General features: G+C 37.7%; 1 protein-coding gene across 1 annotated transcript; it reads left to right on the top strand.

Annotated features, from left to right (window-relative positions):
• Positions 1-10,888: 10,888 nt before the first annotated feature.
• LOC137727258 (wax ester synthase/diacylglycerol acyltransferase 11) lies at positions 10,889-13,460 on the top strand. The gene is given in 6 exon segments (XM_068466111.2): positions 10,889-11,149; positions 11,621-12,190; positions 12,293-12,334; positions 12,336-12,647; positions 12,832-12,969; positions 13,120-13,460. Coding segments are annotated over 6 exon segments (1,428 nt in total). The 5' UTR covers positions 10,889-10,951; the 3' UTR covers positions 13,288-13,460.
• Positions 13,461-25,549: the final 12,089 nt, after the last annotated feature.

Raw genomic sequence — 25,549 nt, 5'->3', positions numbered from 1 at the left:
CTCGGCTTCTTCCTTCTTTGATTGTGCAAATCTGCGAGGGAAAGGAACATTGGGCAGATTAGTGTTCGAAATCACAACATTTGGGACAACATTACCTGAGATGGACGGATGGGAAGGTTTAGATGGTTGCGGCTTGGGTGGTGCTACACTCGCCGTGGGGTCGGATTGCTCATCTTCCTTGTTTTGGGCAGATTCATGTGCTTTGCTTCCCGCTTCTTTTCCACTTCTTAGGGTGATAGCTTTTGCAGATTCGAAGCCACCCTTTGGATTGACCTCCGTAGTGCTTGGTAACTTACCATTCTCACGAAATTGTCCCAAAAATTCGGCCATTTGTCCCATTTGTTTCTTTAGTTCATTCACCTCCTTTGCTTGGGTCTGCATTCCCTGCGCCATTGTGGTTAATAATTGATATGTTTTATCATCATTCATAGACGTACCTGAGTTGGTTTGGGATGATTGTGCTTGAGGAGGTGGTTGTGGTGCCATTGGCCTTGGAAAGAAACCCGGAGGTTGTCGGAATCCACTTTGTTGGGCAGGTTGTTGTGCATCTCTCCATCTGAAATTTGGGTGATCTCTCCAACCTGGATTATATGTGTTAGAATATGGGTCGTTCCTTGGTTGGTTTTGATTCCCATAGCCCATGGCATTGGCAGATTCCCACCCTCCGTTCTCAATTAATTGAGGGCATGTCTCGGATGGATGCCCTTGAATGGAGCATACACCACAGATTGTAGCTCCTTGCGCTTTGGGGCCCTCCACAAACTGCGACAACATAGATTGAAGGTTAGCCATTTGGGATTGTAATTCGGAAATAGAACTTACCTCATTTACATGATGTGGCCGTGGGGCGTCTCTCTGCCCAACACCTTCATATTGTTGTGCATTTAGAGCACGGTTTGCAATTAGGGTCTTGGCTGCCATAGGTGTTTTGTCCACCAATGCACCTCCCGCCGAAGCGTCGAGCATTTGCCTTTCAATGGGAAGAAGGCCCTCATAGAAGTATTGAAGGAGAAGCTCCTCCTTCATTTGATGTTGAGGACATGATGCAACAAGGGCTTTAAAACGCTCGTAGTATGCCGGAAAAGATTCTCCTTGACTTTGTTGGATTCCGCTAATTTTCTTCCTTAAGAGAATGACTTTTGAAGTAGGGAAGAACTTCTCTAAGAACGCTCTCTTCATGCTCTCCCAAGAAGTAACGGTCCCGGGTGCTAATTCATAAAGCCAATCCTTAGCCTTTTCCACAAGAGAGAATGGAAAAGCCTTTATCATCAGAATGTTCCCATCAACATTTATGGGTGTCATGCTCGAACAAACAACCTCGAACTCCTTGAGATGCTTGTTGGGATCTTCCATGGAAAGCCCATGGTATTTCGGAATGTGGTGCAACAAGCTTGACTTCAACTCGAATTCATCAGTCTTGCCTTGGGCAGCCTCGGGGTATTGAATGTAAAGAGGGGCTGCATTGGCCAAACCCGAGGCAGAAAGCTCTTTGATGGTTCGATTGTCCATGGCCATGGTTGGTACTTCTTCTTTAACCCAATCTGGGGCTTCCTCTTCTACTTCAGGTTCGGGACTAGGAGGATTAGACTCTTGCAATTTCTTGTTCCTTCTCAAAGTTCTCTCGAAATCACCGTCAAAGTCGGAGATATGCTCACGAACAGGTTGTGAGCTACGGGTCATAAACTAGCACCTACACACAAAAGTAAACAAGATAAATAACCAACTTAATAGACTTGGCACAAGTAAGAAAACAAGTTGCCACACACGGCACAAAAACAAAACACATACACACGGTGCAAAAAAAAAAAAAAATTAAAACAAAATAGAAACTAAACAATTTAAACAAGACTCAAGACAAGGGATTAGCAATTTTGCCAATCCCCGGCAACGGCGCCAAAATTTGATGCGAGCATTATACGCATACAAATTAAACCCTATTTGTGACAATTGTAGTAATGATGTAAGTAGGGATCGTTCTAACCGGGGATTAACTAGGGATGCTAAACACTTGACTTAAATAAATAAAACTAACTTTTAAAACACTAAGACAAACTTAAAAGACTCAAAACAAGTTCAAAAGACTCCAAATACTTTAAAAACATAAAATAAGACAAATCAAATGATTAAGACTTAACAAAATAAGGGGGGGGGAAGTTTGATTTGACGAAAATTGAAATAACAAAACAAGTTAATAAACTAAGCAAATTGTAAAACGAATAAACGTAAATATGAATGTGATGAAAATATGGATGATGGAATAGCCAAGGGGTTCTTCTCCACACATGTTACACTTGCAATACAAGATTGATTTTCGGTTGGTCTTTCGATAAATTATGAAACTCAATGCTCCAAGTTAATTAGGTTCGCTTAAATTAACTCTCAGATTTCCTTAGATTCATTGGATTGAATGGAATACGCATTACAACCAAATTATTCTTAATCAAAGTCCCTAACTATGGAATACGCATGATAGAGACATTCAACAAAGATCATTAAGTCCAACGGAAATCATAAACATTGACGAGGCATTCGTTACTATGGAATACGCATGAAACTTATGCCAAGAATTCGTTTAACGCGATTGTTTATAAGCGTCATATTCATGCATGAAAATTAAGCTTGCAATCTCAATGAACATACATAAATACGTTATCAATCAAACAGTTAAACGAATTGAATCCACAACTTATGAAATTCCAACCAAAAGTAATCAATTCATATTGCAAATATAAACATAGTTTCGAATCACCCCCTAGCTAAAGGGGGTTTAGTTCCTCATAAGTTTGAAATCAAAGAAACCCCTAAACATTCCAACAACTCAAACGTGAATTGTATGAACGTTTAGGCACTCTTCTCTTCCACTCTTATACGTACAAAACAAAGAGAATTAAATTTAAACTTTGAAATCAAAGAAACACCTAAACATTCCAACAACTCAAACTTGAATTGTATGAACGTTTAGGCACTCTTTTCTTCCTCGTTGTTGTAGCACAAGGTCTAAGGTGAGGTTTGGGGGATTATGGAAAATGGATGAGGAAAGATAGAAAATGGAAAGAAACTCACGGCTAGGGAAGGAATGGAAGTGTTTGTGGTGTGTTGTGTATGAAAAATGAGATGTTGGATGAATGAATGCAAGGGTATTTATAGGAGTAGTGGAGGGAACATATGGCTATGTCATTTGTAGGTGAAGTAGGTGGATGTTGTAGGTGAAGTAGGTGGATGTTGTAGGTGAATTAGGTGGATGTTGTAGGTGAAGTAGGTGGATGTTGTAGGTGAATTAGGTGGATGTTGTAGGTGAAGTAGGTGGATGTTGTAGGTGAAGTAGGTGGATGTTGTAGGTGAATTAGGTGGATGTTGTAGGTGATTATGAGTGATAGATGATAAGTGTATGATATGTTAAGTGATAAGTGAATGATTATGATAAGTGATAAATGAATGTATGATATGATAAGTGGTGAATGATAAGTGATAAGTGGTGATGATATGTGATAAGTAATGAGTGGTGATGATAAGTATGGAGCATGTGAATTAACTAATGAAGGAAATGCATGTGCAATGACAATGTGTTAGAATGGATGTGTGTTATGCATGGCATGATTGGGATTAGGAAAGGTTTTAAATGTCCTAAAGCTAAAGAGAACAAGGTTCCAACACTTTGGTCTTCAATTAGGTCTTCAATTTCGTCCAACACTTTGGCTCCAAGCATAAGCTATCCATCCTTAGCCCAAAAGTGCTCCAAAAGTCTCCAAAATGCATCTTTTTGCTCCTTTAGCCCTTTGGACCTATAAACACACGAAAATAGCTTAAAGTACTAAAATAACTAAAGAAACATAACGTAAATGCACGAGAACAAGCCATTTAAGTCGCATGAATATGCTCCTATCAGAGTTTAAATATTATGTGACATTCATTGATGAATTCACTAGATATTGTTGGATCTTTCCTATAATCAATAAAAGTGATGTTTGTTCAACCTTTATTGCCTTTTATAACTTTGTTTTGAATCACTTTGCCATTTCTGTTAAAACATTACAAAGTAATAAAGGAGGTGAATATATTAGCAAGCCATTTCAACAATTTCTTTTGAATAAGGGTATTAAACATCAACTTTCATGCCTATATACCCCTGAACAAAATGGTTTAGCTGAAAGGAAGCATAGACACATTGTTGAAACAACTATCACCCTCTTGCAAACTGCTTAATTGCCTCCTCAGTTCTAGTCTTTTTCTTGTCAAGTTGCTGTCTATTTCATAAACAAAATACCATCTCCAGCACTGAATGACAAATCACCATTTGAGTTGTTATTCAACCATATTCCAGACACCAATCATCTCAGGATCTTTGGTTGTTCTTGTTTCCCATTATTAAAACCTTATAATAGTACCAAGTTACAACCTCAAACCACAAAAGGTGTCTTTTTAGGCTATGCTTCCAAATATAAAGGCTACATATGCTATGAAGTGACTCAACAAAAAGTTTATATATCTAGGCAAGTCATCTTTGATGAAAGTGAGTTTCCTTATGTCATGTTTTCTTCCAAATACTTATCTCGGTCTTCTTCTCATTCCTATCAAATGTCTTCTTTTGCTCTCATGCCATCTGTTACACATGATAATCTGGTTGTTCCCATATCCACTACATCCACTAGGTCATCTGCTATGTCTGTTCCTGTGTCACCTACTATACTACCACATTCACATGGCCCTATAAATCCAGTTTCTAAATCCATTACCACAACTTCAACACAATCTGTTCCTCTCACTTTCCCTGTGGCTACAAATTTGTCTTCTGGATCTAACTCTCATGCCAGCACTGAGATATCCTCTGAGTTTCAACCTGAGAGTTTAGAAGTTATTCTCTCTATCCCACCTATAAATTCACATGCTATGCAAACCAAATCCAAGAGTGGGATCTTCAAGCCCAAAGTATTTCTCTCAACATTTGCATACGAGAACTCAATTGATTTAACTCAGACGGAACCATCAACATACAAGTCAGCTCTTAAATCCTCAGTGTGGTGTGCAACTATGAAAGAAGAACTCTCAGCCTTGCATTCTCAGGGCACTTGGTCTTTGGTTCATCTTCCTGCAAATAAGAATTTGGTAGGGTGTAAGTAGGTCTTTAAAATTAAAAGAAATGCATATAGGACTATATCCAGGTATAAAGCTAGACTTGTTGAAAAGAGCTTCAACCAAGAAGAAGGGATTAACTATGGGGTGACTTTTAGTCCAGTTGTTAAACCTACAACTATTAGACTAATCTTGGCTTTAGCTACACAGTTTGGTTGGACTTTAAGGTAGCTTGATATCAAGAATGCTTTTCTTCATGGAATTTTACAATAAGAGGTATACACATCTCAACCCTCAGGGTTTGTGAACTCTCAACAACCATCTCATGTTTGCAAGCTACACAAATCTCTAGATGGTTTAAAACAAGCCCCAAGGGCCTCGAATGAGAGGTTCACTAATTTCTTACCTACTCTGGGATTTCTCACTACTTATTCTGATTCCTTCTTGTTTGTGAAGCATATTGGGACTTCTGTGGTGATTCTCTTATTGTATGTAGATGATATAATCATCACAGACAATGATACTACAAATATTACAGATGTCATCCAATCTTTAGCTCAGGAATTTGATATTAAAGATTTGAGGCCCTTACACTATTTTCTAAGGATACAAATCACTCACAATGCCATTAGTTTATTTCTCTCACAGTCCAAGTATGTTACAGACTTGCTAAATAAGACTGATATGGCCCTCTCCAAATCATGTCACACTCTATGTCAACCTTATAATAGGTTACTTAAAGATTATGGCAAACCTTTTCATAATCCAGCACTCTATAGAAGTGTGGTGGTTGCTTTGCAATATCTTACTTTTACAAGACCTGATGTTGCTTTCTCAATTCATTAGGTATGTTAGTTTATGCACTGTCCCATGGAATCCCATTTTATAGCTATGAAGATAATTTTTAGATATTTGAAGGATACAATGGACTATGGTATTCAATTCAGCAAATGAGATTTAGATTTACATGCATTCAGTGATGCTGACTGGGCTAGGGATTCGAATACAAAAAGTCTACAACAGGTTTGGTGGTCTACTTAGGCTCTAATCCCATATCTTGGTCTTCCATGAAACAAAATACAGTCTCCAAATCTTCAACTGAAGCTGAATATCGTGCTCTATCCTTCACAGTTGCAGAGATTGACTGGATCAAGCAACTTCTGCTATTTCTCGAAGTTTTTGTGCCTTGTCCAACTACTCAGTTATGTGACAATCTCTCTGCCATAGCATTAGCTTACAATCTAGTTTGGCATCAAAGGATGAAGCACATTGAAGTTGATATACATTGTCCGAGAGAAGGTTGCCAAGAAGTTCCTCGAATGAACAATTTGTTGTCATCTTTACCAAGGGTTGGTCTACTCCTTTGTTTCAGATACACTGTTCCAATCTCAAGCTGACTAAACCTCATCCGCCGATTGAGGGGGGATGTTAGCAGTGTATCAAGCTTAACAGCTTGTGATCTTATGGTTGTAATTGTGACAAGTGTAAGCATCTTGTAAACCTTGTAATAGCTTAAGGAGTAAGCAACCTTGGAAGGTATATATACCTTTGATAACTGTCATTGTAATCTGTTAAGGAAAAATAGTTAATGAAAAACTTCCTCTCTCTCTCTCTCTCTCTCTCTTTTTCTCCTTCGAGCACTCTTTCTTCTTCCGCAAGGATATAGTTTTCCACCATTGTTGTTACATTTACAAAGAGATCGAGGCTAGAATTTGATTTTATAGCCTTAAGACAAGATTGCCCCTCACTGGTGCCTCAAGGTTTACGCTGGTAAGTGTCTCCTAGGATACATTGATCTTTCTCTTTGCGGAAGTAGCACTCCAATCCACAAAGAACAGCAAACCAAAAGTGTTTAAACTCTCTCTTTCTCAGACACTAAACTACTCTAATTTCTATTTGATTTCTGGATGCAAAACTATTTCTACAATGGCTGACTTACTAATCTATTTATAGGCATTCACATGCCTTCTTTTAAAGGAGGCGTTTGTTTTTTAAAGGACAAAGGATGCATCCCTTTGTTCAACAGTTATAGCCCAACTACATGAAATGGTTGGAGAAAACCATTCATGTATTCAAGTGGTTCAAACAAAAGGGAACGAATGATACATCACATGTATCATGCCTTTAGTTTAACTCGTGTGTCCTTTTAGATAGACAGTTATACTCTTATTTTAAATTCAAACAAGAGTAACCGGTCTAATCCATCCCATAACAACTTTCATGACAACACAAAATTAAATCGAACCGTTGCGTAGACTACCCAAATTGGCAATCAAGACCGACTAAGTTTTTCCACTTTAATTTTCATTCACTTAAAATATTTAATATTTAAATATTAATAATAGCTAATATTCTAATATTAAATTTCTAACAAGTTTCACCTCTTCCTTCGAAAATAAATCTGATATCACCTTGAGCCGCCAAGATTTGCTTACCAGATCAAGAAGTTCTTGAACCTTCATATGTTCGCGAGGGAGTACTGGTGCCACTGATAACACTTCAAATGTATTCGGCGGTGGAAGCGACCGATTATGCCACACTTGTATAGCCTCTTCATTGTCCACATTCCACTTAGAACCCCACCTTAAGCACCTCACGCGCCTTCAGAATACTAATCCAACCATAGGAGCTATAGAATGGGTTGGTTGCATCCCGAAAAGATGACGTGGGATTGTGTATAGGTTTAAACAATTTAGCACCCAAGGAATCTGGTTGGTGGATTAAACACCACCCTTGTTTAACCAAGACTGCCAAATTAAAGCATACAAATCTCTGAACACATACCTCCCCTCCTCTTAGGTTTACATAATTTCTCCCTTGACCACCAGTGTATTTTTAGGGTATTCGGGTAATCGCAAAAAGTCTTCGGCAATAAGAAACCGTTCATTGCATAAGCAGGAAGATTTTGAGCAACCGCCTTGATGAGAAGTTCTCTTCCCGCACTAGTAACTTTCCCTCCCATCCACTAGGTCGTTTAATAACTCTTTCTTTGATGAACGAAAAGGTTTGTTTCTTGTTCCTGCCCACAAAAGTAGGAAGCAAATCAATAACTCTTAAAATTAAATCTAAATTCTGGTTTAGTTTCGTAGAAAAAAAATAGTCTTTCACATTGTCCAACCAAAGAATATACACTTTGAGCTTTTCCTCCTCTTCTTGAAAATTTCATATATTTTGTCCTCCAAACCAACCCACAACAATATTAATTAAGGTTTGTAAATCTCTCCGTTTTCTATAACTTTTTACTAATTTTAAAATTTCATATATATGTTGTTCTCCAACTTTCCAATCCATTCTTCTCATTTTTTTTCCGTTGAAAATTTCTTAAATATTCTATATTGTGTTGGGGTGATACTACTTGAACTATGTTTTGATATCACATAATGTGACAGTTAATGTTTGGACTACTTCTTTAATCATTAAATAAGGAATCCAATCATCAACCGCCGCATCACGTAGTCTCCAAAATATGATCTAAAAACAAGGTCTCCCTAGAATTTTTCTTTGACTTGATATTGGAGAGTCAATTTCTCTTAATCTTCTTTAATTTTTTTTATTAATTACTCTCTATATTGACTTGATATTGGAAGGTTAATTTCAACATATAAAAAAAAAATTAGCACCTCAAAATTTAATTAGCTCACAACTCCAAGCATGTATTATACTCTCTTGTAAACGCTATCTATTTTTTTTATTTTTTTTAACATTTATGTGAGGCATATCCTCACGTAAAATTCTGACTCCACTACTGTTTGTGATTGATTTGTGGAACTTCGTGTTTATTATCGGAACCATTCATATTATAGTCACTATGTAAAGATCAGTTCTGTAAAAAATCAATTAAAATTATATTGTTTAGTCATTCAACAATAGTAAATAGATGGACGGTTCATAATACCTTTATTGATACTGATCATTTATTTTTATACCGTTCGATGACCAAAATATCTCATATTTTTTCAATTTTTTGGAAAGATAATATTTACATAGTGATTTATACTATAAATGATTTCGATTACAAGCATGAAGTTTTATGAATTGGCTACAAAGTATCCTGAGGAGTTCTTCCTCAATCCTTAAGCAGCCAAGTCATTTTCTTGATAATTTTGCTTGCCTAAAAACATTAATGATCGTAAGGTTTTACTACGTGAACTATATTCGAGTTTGAATCATGGACCAAACGGGTTGTCCCATATATTATTTAGTAAGGGGGTCTCCTCGCCTAAGAGAAGACTTGTATATATGGCAATGGTTGACTTGTTTATAGCATTGGTTCGTTGTTACCATGGCATTCTATGCCAATAACATAAAAATATGTGAAAAAAAAAACTCGTATGCTCTTGTATTATTGGTACATGACGCCACGTGAGTACTTGTAACATACAAGTCATTTTCCTCACTTGGTTAGTATAGTGTGGGAAAAAAAAAAAAAAAAAAAAACCTAACACATTTTCTTATATTGCACGGACCCCCACGTAACAATGTATCCATTCCATACAAGTCCTTCTTTAATTATTTAAAGAAGGAATCCAATCATCATCCGCCGCATTATGTAATCTCCAAATATATTATATAAATATGATCTCCCTACCATTTTTCATTGAGTTGATATTGAAAGGTTAATTTCTCTTGATCCTCTTGAATCTTGAATTACTCTCTATATCGACTTAATATTGGAAGGTTAATTCAACATGAAAAAGAAAAGAAAAAAAACATTTAGCACCTAAAATATTTATTTACCTCACGACTTCTACTCTCTTGTAACTATTTATTTTATTTTTTAACATTTATATGAGGCATATCTTCACGTAAATTCTAGCTCTGCCACTGTTTGTGACCAAGTTGCAGAACTTCGTGTTTATTATAAAAACCATTCATATTATAAGTCACTATGTACATATTAGTTCTGTAAAAAATCAATTAAAATTATTGTCATTTAGTCATTCATAATAGTAAATAGATAGAAGGTTCATAATATTTTTACTAATGCAAATCATTTGTTCTTATACAGTTCGATGTCCAAATGATCACATATTTTTTTAATTTTTTGTAAAGATAATCTTTACATAGTGAACTATAATATAAACGGTTTTGATTACAAACATAGAGTTATATGAATTGGCTATGACGTGTCTTGAGGAGAGTAGTACTTCCTCAGTCCTTAAGGAGCCAATGCTTTTAGTTGAAAATTTCGCTTGCCTGAATACATTAATGATCGTAAGGTATATGGAAACTATATTTGAGTTTGAATCATGGAGCAAACAGGTTGTCCCATATATTGCAAACAGGTTGTCCCATATATTAATTAGTTAGTGGGTCGCCTCGCCTAAGGGAAGACTTACATATGGCACTGGTTGATTGTTATGGTGACGTCTTGTGCTAATAACATATAAGTATGAAAAATAAATAAATAAATAAACACACATCCTTATATTATTAGTACAAAACTTTACGTGTACCTGTGTTATACAAGTCATTCTCCTCGCGTGATCAATACAATAATGTTAAAAAAAAAATTATAGCATGTTCTTGTATTACACAAAACACCACGTGTCGTAACAATGTATCTATTCCATATAAGTCTTTCTCATCGGCTAGGCAGCGTGTCTGAGCAAGGATAAAAATGCATAGCAAATTTTTAGTAATTAAAACATTTTAAACATTGACCACCTACTATATCGCGTTCTTAATTTCTTAGAGGGTTATGAAGCGACTAGACTAACAATGGGTCCCTCAATATTGTCGTTTTTCATAATTGTATCAAATGACCATTTTACTCACATTCTTGCGTAAGAGATGGCCTATAAATTAAGATGCATGCAGCAACCCCAAATGAACTAAACCACTACAATTTGTTGTTAACGTAGACAGAGAGAGAAAAAAGATGGAGTTTATTAAGGTTGATGATGGAGATTATTACAATGAGCCGGTGAGTCCTACTGGGCAATGCCTCAACACCTCGGTGTTATCCATGTCAGTTCTTGGTGTTTTAGAATCTGAGGTTCCAATCGATGAATCAAAGATCATGTCATTCCTTCAGGATGTCTTCCTCCACATCAACCCACGCTTCTGCTCCATCATGGTACTCTCTCTCTCTCTCTCTCTCTCTCTCTCTCTCTCTCTCAATTTTGTTCATATGCTTTTATTTGAGATGTTGAAAGTTAGTCATAAACATTTCAATTATCAAATTTTTTTTTTTTTTTTTTTTTAACTTTATACTTGTTAACAAAGAGAGAAGTCATGCTTTTTGAACTCGAGACGTATGAGTAGAAACTCAAGATAGAGACTTAGAGTCTTTACACTAAATAATTAGTCAAATTAAATTAAAGATCTATTTGTAACTGCTTATCTAAAAGACGCTTTTAACATATGTATAAATGCTTTTATTAGAAATGTACGGTCGAACTTTTATTAAAAATTTAAGTGCTTTGAAGTTCTTTTTGCAAAAAATAGTTATAATTGCTTTTGAACGTTAGAAAACGCTTTTTCCTATCATGGTAATGATTACAATTAGGAAATTAATTTAATATTAAATTTGAAAAATCCTCCGCAGGTTGACGTCGACGGAGAGAAACAATGGAAGAAGGTTGATGTCAAGCTCACGGATCATGTTCACGTCCCTATTTTTCCCTCTGGAATATTGTCACCTGGGTCTTACGACCTTTATCTCGGTGACTACATATCAAAAGTAGTACTGGAAAAATACCCAGAAGACAAACCACTGTGGGAAGTTCACATAGTCAAATATCCAACTTCCACTGCCGCTGGTAACCTAATATTCAAGCTTCACCATGCACTTGGCGATGGCTACTCCTTCATGAGTGCTCTTCTTTCTTGTCTGCAAAGAGCTGACGATCCTTCTCGCCCTCTAACTTTTCCGTCGCGCCAAGTTTCCGAGAGAAAGGGACGTGACGATTATTATAAGAGTGCTTTGAGGTGGGTGTCTCAGAATTTGGCCTCAGCTTTTTATGCCGTGAAGGATTTGGGTTGGAACGCTTTCGTTGAAGATGATCGAACACCGATAAGATCTGGGAATTCTGGAGTTGAGTTTCTGCCAATGGATATATCAAGCTTGATATTCTCCCTTGATGAAATCAAACTAATCAAGAACAAGCTCAACGTGGTAAGATACTATATATGATTATAATTAGCTAGATCGCTATATTTTTTTGTTCATATATATCATTTTGTGTGATCGAAATTTTTTCTTTTCTTGTTGTGGCAGACGATAAATGATGTGATATGTGGAATAGTGTTCTTTGCTACGTACTAGACTGTACATGCAAGAGATGATTAATAATAACCAAAAATCAAGCTGCCGAGCGCTGGTGTTGGTCAATACTAGGATCACTCATGGTGATTACAAGCCGGTGAAGCAGATGATCGGACCCAATTCTGAGATGCCGTGGGGGAACCGAATTGCTTTCATGCCGATTTCCATGCCCAAGTTAACTGAAATCTTGAACCCGCTGGACTTCGTCTTCGAAGCACAAAAACGTATTAAAAGGAAGAGGAGTTCTTTTTCCGTTTCTTTCTATAACAAGCTATTTGAAATTGTGAGCAAGCTTAGAGGCCATGAGGTGGGTAATCATCTCTCAATACACTTTCAGTACGAGGACGGCCCATGTTGTTATATGGTTTCATTAATTCACGTGTTATAATATGCGTAGACATATTGTATTTATGGTCGATGTTGCAAACAATATCAACCATATATATAGTATAATTAAAGTAATCCTCCTTGAAATGGTATTGATGTTGCAGGCAGCATCAAGATACATGCACAATAGACTGATGAAGTCGAGCCTCATGATATCAAATATGATAGGGCCTGTCGAGAAAGCAGCTTTGGCTGATCATCCAATCAAGGGTGTATACTTTATGGTTTTAGGTATACCTCAGGTATGTCGTTAAGTATATATTTATAGTACGTTGATGTGTCCGATTTTGAGCATATATAATTAATTAAGATCAAGTTAGTTAGAGCAGTGTGCTCCTCTCTGTAAGTTAACACATCGTATTAAATGTTTCGAGATTTCAATGGTTTTGCAGGACATTATCATAACAATAGTCAGTTATATGGGAGAGTTGAGGATTTCCTTTGGAACTCAGAAGGGCTTTATTGATCCTCAAAAGTTCAAGTCATGCTTGAAAAATGCGTTTGAGATGATACTAGAAGTCACAGACAAAATTCCTATAGAGACGAAGGCATCTCTTTAATCGTCTGAACTGTGTGCTTAATGGAATAAAAACCAGAGAGTTGTGCTATTCTAATATGGTTGTTTAATAATAATACAATAAAATTTTATACATGTAGTTTTGTTTTGAAATACGTACAATCCTAATGATAATTTAGTGGGGGAATATGATCAAGTCATGTTTATGATCATCTCTTTTCTTTTGTAGGCTTGTTGTAATCCATATTTATATATATATATATATATATATGGTTTAAATTTTAATTGCTAATTTTATTACACGAATTATTTTTACCCTAAACTTCAATTTGGAAATTCTTGCCTGCAAATTTTCTTCACAAATTAAATCTCGCCCGTTCACACGTTCATTTAGTTAAATCTCAACAAGTGAAAAAAAATAATAATTAGTTAGCTAAATATCAATCGTTCATTCGTGAAGACAAAAGTGCAAGTGAGTAAAACTATCTAAATTGGGTGGCGTGAAACCTGTGTAGTTAGCTTTTGAGATTTGACACGTAAACTAACTTGCTCTAATAGAGCAAAGAAAGTTGAGATTCCACCATAAAACCAATTGGCAATATGATGAATAACCCAACTCTTTATAAACACAAGCAGTGTCTCTCATTTTTTTAATGTGAGATTTATACTCTTAACAAAGATAGAGTCGTCTCAATGCAAACTGAGGCATGCGACGAAAATATACAATCATACCTTCCTAATTCTCTAGACACTTAATATAGTTTTCACCTAATAAGCTAGTGAAATTAGAAAACTTTTCAATCCAATCTACTAACTATTTCCACAATCGTAAGAATTAGAGGCACATTAGATTAGATTTAGGAGGATAATAGAAACCTTTTGTTTTTTTTTTCCCCTTTATTGTGCTGAGAATATGATGAAGGGAGAAATTTTAAAGATATAAAATAAGAGTATGAAAAAAAAAAAATGAGGCATGATTCAAAGTGAGCTAGGTTCAAGGTACACTCCTTGTCGCTTTCCTACTTTGCTATGAGATTTGCTTTTTTGACAGCATAAGTTTTGTTGATTGGCATCCCAAACCACCATTGGTAGGTTTGATTATCCATTACCAATTCGTTGGGGAAAATATGCATATGATTATCCATAGCTAAACTACAAACCAGTTTTATGACCTTTGGGATTGTATGATACTTACTCAAATTTCAACATGTTTTATCTTTCTCCCCAACAGCGGCTCGAATTCTGGCTCCGAATGCGCAAAATATACACCAATAATCTGTATCAGGGTACTCATACATCACATCCTCCTCTTAAGCACTGATTCTTACCCATATCTCAAACATGTATGTGGAGCAAAAAAATAATCACAAGGCGACACGTGGATTTTTGGGTAAATGAAGAAAATTACCCTCAAGGCACACCGAGATTCCTACACGCGAACAGTGGGCAATCATCCCTCAACCAAGTCAAAAGTGCGCAAAATAGATAATAATTCAAAACCTATTTCATCCATCCTCATAAAATCCTTTTCGGGTTCCACAAGTAGTTCAAAGTTTCAGGCAGTTTGCCAAACAAGACTTTGCAGGCTGAGGATTATTTCAGTTGTCTAGCAATCCCTGAGAATTCCGAATTCTAGTTCAAATAGGAAACCTTTTATTTTCTGTTTTATCATTTAATTATGTTTCCTAGAAGGGAGGTCGAAGTAAAACCAAAGGAAGGCAAACAAGGCGGAATGTGGGTGAGCAGAAGAAATAGAGAGACCCTTTTTTTTGGGTGATGCCATTCAAAGACATTTTTTGATTTCCCATACATTTTGTCATTGAATTATTTTTAATTTATTCGATCAAACGGATGAGAATTGAGAGATGTGTGAAAGACAAGAGGTATATGGATAGTGCTACCATTTTTTCTATGTTCCACCTCATTTTCATTTCATTTTTTTCTCCATTTTTCAATTTGTATGGCATTGCATGGAATGGTTTTTTGCACATGGTATTTAAACGGCTAAATTTCGATGTCAAAACCAAGTAAAGAACATATATATGAAACAAGTTCACTATCACATAAGACATGACAATGCATTATTAGATTGAGATGTCACGGTGGCGGTGAGCTTATTTCATGTAAGTTTCTCTTCAATCATGTGATGCGTCATATACATCAGTGCGTTGTAGAATTTTCACTTTTGGAGATTGTTTTGCTGAAGATGATTTTTTTTTTTTTTTTTTTTTGACAAACGATAATGTTAGTGGATTAACTTGTTAAATATTAGAGGGAGGAGGATCGGTGGACTTGAACCCACGTCAGAGTGCAAAAATCTTATTGCATTTTGCCATTGTAGTAAAGCGTCATCCACTTGTTGAAGATGATCTTGGTCAAGCAAAAGAGAGAAAAATAAAAATGTATTATCCATTACTTAGGGTTTAAGTCTTAATCATTTCTCATTACACCCAAAATTTTATTCGAAAAATAATGAGAAATAATTTATTTTTACTAGTGATTCGTTAGAGGATCAACGGACAAAATTAAAAAGTGGAATACAAAAGTTGTTCCCTATTTAAGTGATGAAATGCTACAACATCATTAAGATTAAAAAAAGTTATACTTAGGTCCTCATGTGCGCTTCCAATTTCCTCTCTTGGACCCCAAGCAACCAACCTCAAAGATTCAACCGCTAATTGTTATTATTTGGGTTCTGGCCCCTCTTTCTGTTCCTCTTGTAGGCCTTTCCAACGAGAAAATCTTAGGTCCGAGGATCAGACCAGGTGGCCATACGGGCCCACGCACACAAAATCATCCCTACTTTATATCTCCGGATTTTTTACTTGTTCATCCGGTCTCATTGTGTTCCACTATCCTCTTACAGAATACGGAGGGGTCCACCATCAATGGTGGCCACACCCAAGACCTTCTGCTTTGCAATAGAAATATTCTTTTTCTTTCTTTTATTAACGTTTTACATTTTCGAGTACTCTCTTTTTGTGCATTCAGGAAGGAAAATTCTACAATGCATTAGTATATGTGATATATTGGTGAGTTGAATATGTCATGACTGTATTTAATAGTCTCATTCTAATTGTTGAAAGTTAGGTGCATACATGCCTTTATCAGTGTATTGGACAACTAAATTTGCATGATTGAATTTTAATAATCTCAATCTAACTGTCTAAATACTAGTGCATATCATTGAAGGGATGTAGGGCGAAGAAAATAGAGCAAGTATTATATATATATATATATTTTTTTTTTTTTTTTTGTGGATTTGTTCCCTTTTCATTTCATTTTTCTCTTTCCAATTTAGGACGTGTTTGTAAATGCTTTTATAAAAGATAATATATTTTTTATGACGATCAAAAGTGTTTCTAGCTATGTTTCTTACAACTTAAAATGTTTTTGGGTCGCAAAATTGCTTCATAAAGAAACACACTTTAAAGTGCTTTTTTCATGAAGCACTTGGATTTTAATAAAAAATAAATAAATGTTTAAATTAAAAGCATTTATAAGCACAAATGCTTCCTACGAAAGGAATCTCAAACGAGTTACAAGGCATTTTTACTCAAGTCTTGAATCAGATAAAGGATGTGTTTCCTTTCCTCTCTCTTTTCCTAACCGACTAAACTCCACTCCTTCATCCTCCAATGCATCGTCGGAGCCCTCTCCATCCCCATCCCGGCCTTCAGCTTCCTCCGTAATCTTTCCTGGAGACCATTCCAACATATGGAGGATTACCGCTAGCAGTTACTTGACTTCCAAGATTCATTCAGTTACCACCAGCACAATCTTGTCTTCAACTATGATGTTGCTGGAGCGAAGAGCTAGTGGATGACTTAGCTTCGGAAGGTGGAGCTTTTTCTCTAGCCCCAAAAGCTTTGCGACAATTACTGCATCGGAGGCATTGGATTCAATTGCCAGAATAATTCGATTGCTAGAATAATATAACTAGTACTTGATTCCTTCATCGATAATATGTACTTAAATATTAGTTGTATACCAGTGCTGATCCCCACTAACTTCTTATCACAAAAGGGATTTCTAGGAGAGGCCAACAAAAGAAACTTCAGCTACTTCTCAAGCACTTTCATCAGTGCCAGAATCTGTTCCAGAAGCTCGTACATTTTCTTCTCCAAGAAAGCAACCTTGTCCTTCTCAGCTTTGAGCGCATTGGCCGTATCCTCAGATTCCGCCTTGGCAGCATCACGTTCAGCACTTAGCAGCTTGTTATCCTCCTTTAGCTTATTCACCAGGGCATGCAAACTACAGAAGGCGGAGGGGTTTGTGCTGTGAAATGATGAGCTGGTGGGTGGCACGTAGAGGGGAAGGGGAGAGAAGTAAAGGGTAATGTTTGGGCTGTGGAACGAGCTGGTGAGTGGGCATGCTAAGGGCGGAGGGAGAGAAGTCGGGGGTAAGGTTTGGGATTTGGAATGAGCTGGTGAGTGGCAGGCTGATGGCGATGGGAGAGCAGTAAGGGTTAAGGTTTGGGTTGTGGAACGAGATGATGAGTGGGACGTAGAGGGCGAAGGGAGAGAAGTCGGGGGGAAGGTTTGGGCTGGGGAACGAGCTGGTGATGAGTGGCATATCTTTGACAGCTGCCTGTGTGTCCTGTTGCGCCAAAAGTACTGGACTTGGCGGGCTTCTACCTGGCAACTGAAAACAGAAAAGCAAACATCGATGAGTAGACTCAATTCTTATCATCATCCATCCCTCAAGACATAATGTATTTCATTTCACATAAGATGATATGAAAACCGCAAGAACGATACAAAAATTATTCTCATGTAAGAACGACATGGTGTTACTAAAATATCTTACGATTTCATGGTGATACTTAAGATGATCTCATTCTGTCCTACGATTTCATTTCACTTAAGAATTAAGATGATACGAACTGATTTTAATTAGTTAATATTACTTGCTTGGTACTCATCCTTGACGAAGCAATGAGCACAGATGTGAAGCTAGTGGAAGGCCTGGGAGATTTACGAATGACCTAAGTATTAATATGTTTTTAGTTGTTTAGTTCCCAACTTGATAATTATTACCAGCTAAATCCGCCAGGTGTAAAGTTCTATCACAAAAATACCTCAATATTAATTACAATGGGTAATCATATTTATGGCTAGTTTAGGATCGCTGTGCTTTTTTAATAAATTGTTTTTAGTGTGCTTAAAGAATAATCAGCTGAAAATGAAGCAATTGAGCGTTTGATAAACTGTATTTTTAAAAGTATTGTGAATATGAAAAACATTGAAAACGCAATGTCTAAAAGGATAACTAATGTCACTGTTTAAAACTAATGAGCTTATTACAAGAATTCAAATAATTCTAAAGGCTAAACTCCACTTTTTATTAAAGCGGTTTTTAAAAGCAATGTACAAGCTATTTTTAAAAACTGCTATTTGGTGACCATTACCTTTAAAATAAGCAATAAATTTATTTTTAACAAACACTTTTTTACTGCTTAACTTTAAAATGAGATAATTTTTGGTGAAAAATAAAAAAAAAGGCAAACCAAACTGCACCTTAAAATCCTTAATTTTCTTTTAGCCCACTGGTGTGGGATAGCTAACAGCTTAATCAAACAAAACATTAATTATTAATTAATTGCCAAGAACTGAACATTATATACCTTGGAGGCAATTAACGTCCAGATGTTATGGTGGATGCTGTGGAGGCGAACCACGAGAGCTTCCTCCTCCGCAGATAAGGGCACTCCTTTCATAGAAGTGTGGGTCCAGGTGGTTCTTCCACGGACTCCAACAGCTGGTTCTGTCGCGGACTCGCGGTCGAACCCCTCCGCCCTCATCCGTGCCGCGTGCGAGGGCCAGTTTTCAGGGCCGTGTTCAGTGACGTGGGGAGCCTCGTCCTCACGCTGTGTCCATGCCATCCGTCTTTTCCTCTCTTTCGACTTCATGGCAGCGGAGGAACTGCAGCAAGCAATACCAAAAATATATGACCAAATATTATACTCAAATTGATTTCATACATTATGGCAGAAAACAGAAGGAAGCAAAACAAAATGAACACAAAATTGCCCATGACTAGAAATTCAGTAAACAAAAATTGTAGTGTTAATTATACAAGTGACATTGGGGAAGGGGAATCGAAATCGGGACTCTGAGTGCAGGATTGAAATGCTCTTTGACCACATTTTGCGTGTACCTGAGCCTGGGGAGGAGGCAGAGAAGGTGGGTTGTGGAAATGGAGAGTGAGTTTGGTAAAAACCCTGGAAAAAGCAAAGGGTTTTGGGGATTTTAGAGAAGGGAAGTATTTCTGCAACAGAAAAAGTTTTGGGCTGGTTTTATTTTTGGGAACTCTGGCCCTTCTGTTCTTGTTTTGGGCTCTGGCCCCTCTCTATTCCTCATGTAGGCCTTTCAGTTTTTTTTTTTTTTGGGTAAAGTACAAAAAACTACCTCAACTATTAGTCTCACGACACTTTCATACCTTATCCTTTCTAAAATGACAATGTCATACCTCATCTTATGAATTTGTGCCAATGTTATACCGCCATCAGTTTTTCTGTTAATTTCTCAGTTAAATGTTGACGTGCCTTGATTCGGAACCCACTTTCTATTAAAAACTAAAAAAATCATTTAATATTTTAAAAATATTAAAATAATGAAGAAAATTTAAAAAAAAAAAAAAAAGCCAAACAAAACTTCCCCTTCGCGCCCTCTCTCTTCTCCCCCATCTTCATCTCCCTTCCACCTCTTCTTCCTACATGCTGCAACCCAGAAAAAAGAAAAACAAAACAAAACAAAACTTTGTCCCTTCCCCACCCCCCCCCCCCCCCCGGCGCCCTCTCTCTTCTCCCCCATCTTCATCTCCCTTCCTCTTCTTCCTACATGCTGCAACCCAGAAGAAAAAGAAAACAAAAAAACAAAACAAAACTTTGTCCGCTCCCCCTTCTCCCCCATCTTCATCTCCTTTCCTCTTCTTCCTACCTGTTGCAACCCAGGAAAAAGAAAGGAAAAAACAAATACACAAAACTTTGTCACTTCCCCTCCCCCACCCCGGGCCCTCTCTCTTCTCCCCCATCTTCATCTTCTTTCCTCTTTTTCCCCTTATTTGCTGTAACCCAGAAAAAAAAAAAAAAAAAAAAAAAAAAAAACCAATTGTCTTCCCCCGCACCCACCCTCTTCCCTCCTCTACACACCCCACTCCTTAAATCCACACCCATTCCCCCCATTTTCTCCGCGCCCAGGTTCTCCATCCGCGGAATCGGCCTAGCGAACGAGATCTGGGTTTTTTTTTTTTTTCTTCTTCTTCTTCCTCCTCCTTCTTCTTCTTTCTGGATTGCAGGGGGTTGGATTTGTTTTTGGGGGGGGGGGGGGGGGACGAACTAGGTTGGGTTTTTTTTTTTTTCTTCTCCTTCTTCTTCTTCTTCTTCTTCTTCTCCTTCTTCTTCCCCCGGGGGGGGGGGTGTTTGGGGTTGATGGGCTTTCAAAAAAATTTATTTTTTATTTTTTTGGTTGAAGATTAAACAGGGAAGAAGAAAGATGGGGAGAGACAGAAGGGGGGAGGGGGTGGAAGGGATGAAAGGTTTTGTTTTTTTTTTTTGTTTTTTTTTTATTTTTATTTTTTTTGTTTTTTAACTTTTCTTTATTATTTTAATATTTAAAAATATTAAATGATTTTTTTTTATTTTAGTTTTTTAAATATTCTATTATTTTTTTAATAGAAAATGGGGTTTGGATCAAGCCACGTCAACATTTAACTGACAAATTAACGGCAGACTAACGGAAGATATAACATTAGCACAAATTCATAAGATGAGGTATGACATTGTCAATTTTAAAAGATGAGGTATGAAAGTGTCGTGACACCAATAGTTGCGGTATTTTTTTGTACTTTACCCTTTTTTTTTTAAAAAAAAAAAGGTAAATTTATGAACATATGAATTTGCATGATTGAATTTTAATAGTCTTAATCTAATTGTCTAAACAACAGCGCATCTCATTAAACAAAGGGAGTTTTAACGAAAAGCCCATGGTACTGTTCATTTTAACAAAAAACCACATTTTTACACTAAAAAGTCAATTATGATATTATTCACTTTACCCTTTATTTTGTCATTATCATTAAAACTCAAAGTTTTCAAGTTCTTTTCATTAGTTTTCCTTTAAACAAATGGACGGTGAGGGAAAATAGAACGACTATTGATAAAGGAACCTCAAACAAACCTTAAAGCATTTTTACTTAAGTCTTTATATCGGATAATGGAATCTCAAGTTGTTTTTTTTTTTTTTTTTTTTTTTTTTTTTTTGGGGGGGGGGGGGTGTGTTGTTGGGTGTTGGGGTGAGTTGGGAGTTGGGAGGAGTTTAACAAAGCAATCCCTTCAAAACAGCCTAACATAGTAAAACCTCTTGAATTTTAAAACTTGATGGGTTTCACAAACCAGAAGAGATTCGCAAACACTTCAATTTTAGTCGACCTCGTTGTAATCTTGTAGGACCTAAATACATCCACAAACCAAAATATGATCCTACTCTCATACAAAGAAAGTCATAATTAGTAATTGATTTTCATTGTACTGTGGTTGGTATATCTGTGCCGATCAGAGATCTCATGTACAATAAGGGCAAGAAAACCTTCCAAGTCTGCAAAGGATGTGTCTTCTTTCCTCTACCTTTTGCTAGCTGACTAATTAAACCCCATTCCTTCTTCCTCCCATGCATCGTCGGAGCCCTCTCCTGCCACATCTCGCTTTTCAGGCTCGGGGACCACACCTGCATATGGGGATTAATGCTAGCAGTTACTTGACTTCCAAGATTCATCGAGTTATCAGTAGTAACATTCTGTCTTGGACTCTGATGTTGCTGGAGACTGATTACAAAAGGAAACTAATTACAATCAATTCAAATCCTACTCCTACCTAGAATATTTACAATTTAAAACTCAAGTCAACATTAGCAGCTGGAGGTGGAGCCTTTTCTAAAGCCCAAAAACCATTGCGACAATTCCTGCATAGGAGATTATGATTTATATAAACCCTGAGACACTCACCTCCTCTCGCGCGCCCTAACCATCTCCCGAGGCAAGGTCTCCTTCTCCATCCGCCTCCTCTCACACGCCCTAACCTTTTCCCGAGGCAAGGTCTCCTTCTCCATCCACCTCCTTTCGCGCGCCCTAGTCTTCTCCCAAGGTAAGGTCTCCTTCTCCATCCACCTCCGGTCGTGCCCCTTAGCCTTCTCCCGAGGCAAGGTCTCCTTCTCCATCCACCTCCTCTCGTGCGCCTTTGCCTTCTGCCTCATCTGATCACGATCTGTCAACATGTCATTCATCTTCGACTCATATTCTCTGACCCGAAGCTTCAAAATCTCAATTTCTGCCTTGAGCTTGGCAGCACACTCCTCAAAGTTATTAATTACTTCCTCCAGCTCTGCAACGCGTGCTCTGGCTTCGATGCGATCCTTGAGGACCCGAAATTATAAAAAAACATTACAGCATTATTCAAACCAACACAAAATGGTAATTAAAAGCAATGAAAGTTCGAGGACAATCGCTTACAGCAAAAGTGTGGTAGGCTACATTCTGCTGCAGAACACCATCATCATATGGCTGCGTAATCCTTGTATGAGCAGGGCCAACTTGGCCTAGGAACAATCTCTCTCCAACACCAGGCTTTCTCAACATAGCGATAATCTAGGGAGAAGCACTTGTATCATCAATCATATTCTGAAGAAGTACAAACTTCAATAGGTATTTTACACATTAACAAACCTTCAAAGAAAATAACGTCAAAAGAACTAAAACTCAAACAGCCCATCTGATGCATGCGGTATTCTAATCTGTACTGGTTTCAGTAATCCATTCCTTACCCCCTCTGTCGTCCCAAAAAACCAAAACTGGAGCTAAAACATAACTTCTTTCTGCAAAAACCAACAATTTTGTGAACAATGTATCTGTAAACACGAAAAATTCCTGAAACAAGAAACAAGAATACGTGCACAAAATATATTTTTGTGTTTAATGATTTTGGGGTTACAATCTCTTTGTAATTTGATCCTCTGATTCTATCTTCGTAGGGTGTGGGTTTGTGGATGAGCTGTTGATCCAAAAGGTCGTCGGGGCTTGATCTAAGGATGAACAGTTGATGAATGGATCTTCAAGGGGCGTTGGGCTTGATCTTGAAGAATGGGTGTATGAGTTTGTTGAGGTTGTTGATCCAAAGGGCCGTTGGAGCTTGATCTTAAGATGAACGATGAACACTTTCTTCAAGGGCCGTCGGGGCTTGATCTTGAATAATGGTTGTGTGGATTTCTTCAAGGGCTTTTGGGCTTGATCTTGAATGAACGGATGATGAACGATGAACACTTTCTTCAAGGGCCGTCGGGGCTTGATCTTGAATTGGTTGTGTGGATTTCTTCAAGGGGCTTTTGGGCTTGATCTTGAAAGTTGATGGATGAGCGGATCTTCAAGGCTTTTGGGCTTAATCTTGAAGAACGATTGGATGTGTGGATTTGTTGAGGTTGTTGATCCAAAGGGCCGTTGGGGCTTGATCTTAGGACGAACGGATGATGAACGCTTTCTTCAAGGGGCCGTCGGGGCTTGATCTTGAGTCGGCGGAAGTTCTTCAAGGGCCGTTGTGGCTTGACCTTGAAGGAGGGTTTGACGAAGAACGAAGAGTGTTTTCTTGATCCTTCGGGATTTGCTTGAGAGCTTTAGAGTTTCGAGGCTTCAATTTTTTGGTGTGATGTAAATTCCCTTCTTTCTTTCTTTCTTCCTTTTCCTTCTTCCTCCCTCCTCTTCGAAATGAATGCCTTGGCCTCCTATTTATAGAATTCCAAAACTTGATTTTTGGATTTAAATAATCAGATGAAATAAATCATTTCTGCCAGATATTGACACGTGTCCTATTTGATGACCTTTCCAATTTATTTCGATTTTTCGTTGAGTCACACGCTACATGTAAAATTTATGTGACACGTGAGCGTTGAAATTTTAATTATTGGTTAACATTCATTTCACCGAAATTTCGATGTCTACAAATGCCCCCACTTCAAGGCGCGTCGTTGACATGTGCTTGTCACGTGTAGAAGATGCGTTTTGAAGTCCCTTAATGTAGATGTCAACCCAAGGGCCGTCGAGGCTTGATCTTGAATTGAGCTGGAAATTTCTTCAAGGGCCATCGAGGCTTGATCTTGAGTTCGACTGGAAGATTTTCTGGTTTCCTCCAATCGTTGATTTTCCGCAAGCTTAATCTTGAACTGGGCTGGAAGATTCTTTTGGTCTCCTCCGAAGGTCTGAACTTACTCCTTTTATCTGGAGTTGAATTTGATTCAAGGGTGGTGAACACTTGATTTTGAATCGGACTTGTGATTTCTTCAAGGGCCATTGAGGCTTGATCTTGAACTGGGCTGGAGGATTCTTCTGGTCTCCTCCGCTCGTTGATTTTCCTTTGTGCTACTCTTGAACTGGGCAGCAGGATTCTTTTGGTCTCCCCCCGAAGGTCTACGAGCGGTTTCAGGATATGGCAGGCAAGTACGAGGTGGAGGTGCTGACCTGTTTCTTTGTTCAATCTTTCCAATTCGTATTCAATACGAATTGGAAAGATTGAAGTTTCCTTGTCCCTTCTCTGGCAGTGTATCAACCGTTGAAGATGACTACTCGAGAGCAATACTAGGTAAGCAATCAGGAATAGATTCCAGGTAGTCGGTTCCAGATCGGAAGACTGACTCCAAGTGCCGCTGACTGCTCTCTTTCACTTTGCCATGTGAGTAATAACAAAGACAAAGGAAAAGACAGGGAAAAAGCATGATATGAGATACCTTTGCTTTCGAAGAAGCAGCGAATGAATCAGCACATATATTTGTTGCGCTTATCTCCACATGCTTCGATGTATCATTTTCACTTGCCTTACTTGCTCCCCTTTGCAGAAGTGGTATTTCCTTATGCAGGTTTAGCATCTTCTCTTGTAGTATTTGTCCTCCGATGCAGGAGTTGAATGCAACCTTTGCATTTAAATGGTGCTTCACTTCTTGGTGGCAACTGGTTTGAGTGGAGGTTCTGACATATTGCTTTCTCTGTCCTTGTCTTGGCAGGTGAGAACAAGGGCAAAGGAAAAGATAGGGAAAAAGCATGATATGAGATACCTTTGCTTTCGCCCTTGATGATATGAGATACATTTGCTTTTGAAGAAGCGGTGAATGAATCAGCACATGCTTCAATCTATCGTTTCCTCATGGGTCATCTGTACTCCAGGCATCTGGTATCTTCAAAGGTTGAATAGGTTTTCTCAAGGGAAGAAGAAGAATTGAGTATTTCGAGAGGCTTTGCTGGGAGTGCGCCCTCAGAGGTGAGGAAGA

Source organism: Pyrus communis, chromosome 10 (assembly GCF_041283825.1).
Source record: "Pyrus communis isolate YQ-2024b chromosome 10, ASM4128382v1, whole genome shotgun sequence".
NCBI lineage: Eukaryota > Viridiplantae > Streptophyta > Magnoliopsida > Rosales > Rosaceae > Pyrus > Pyrus communis.
This window is presented reverse-complemented; position numbering and strand designations above follow the sequence as displayed.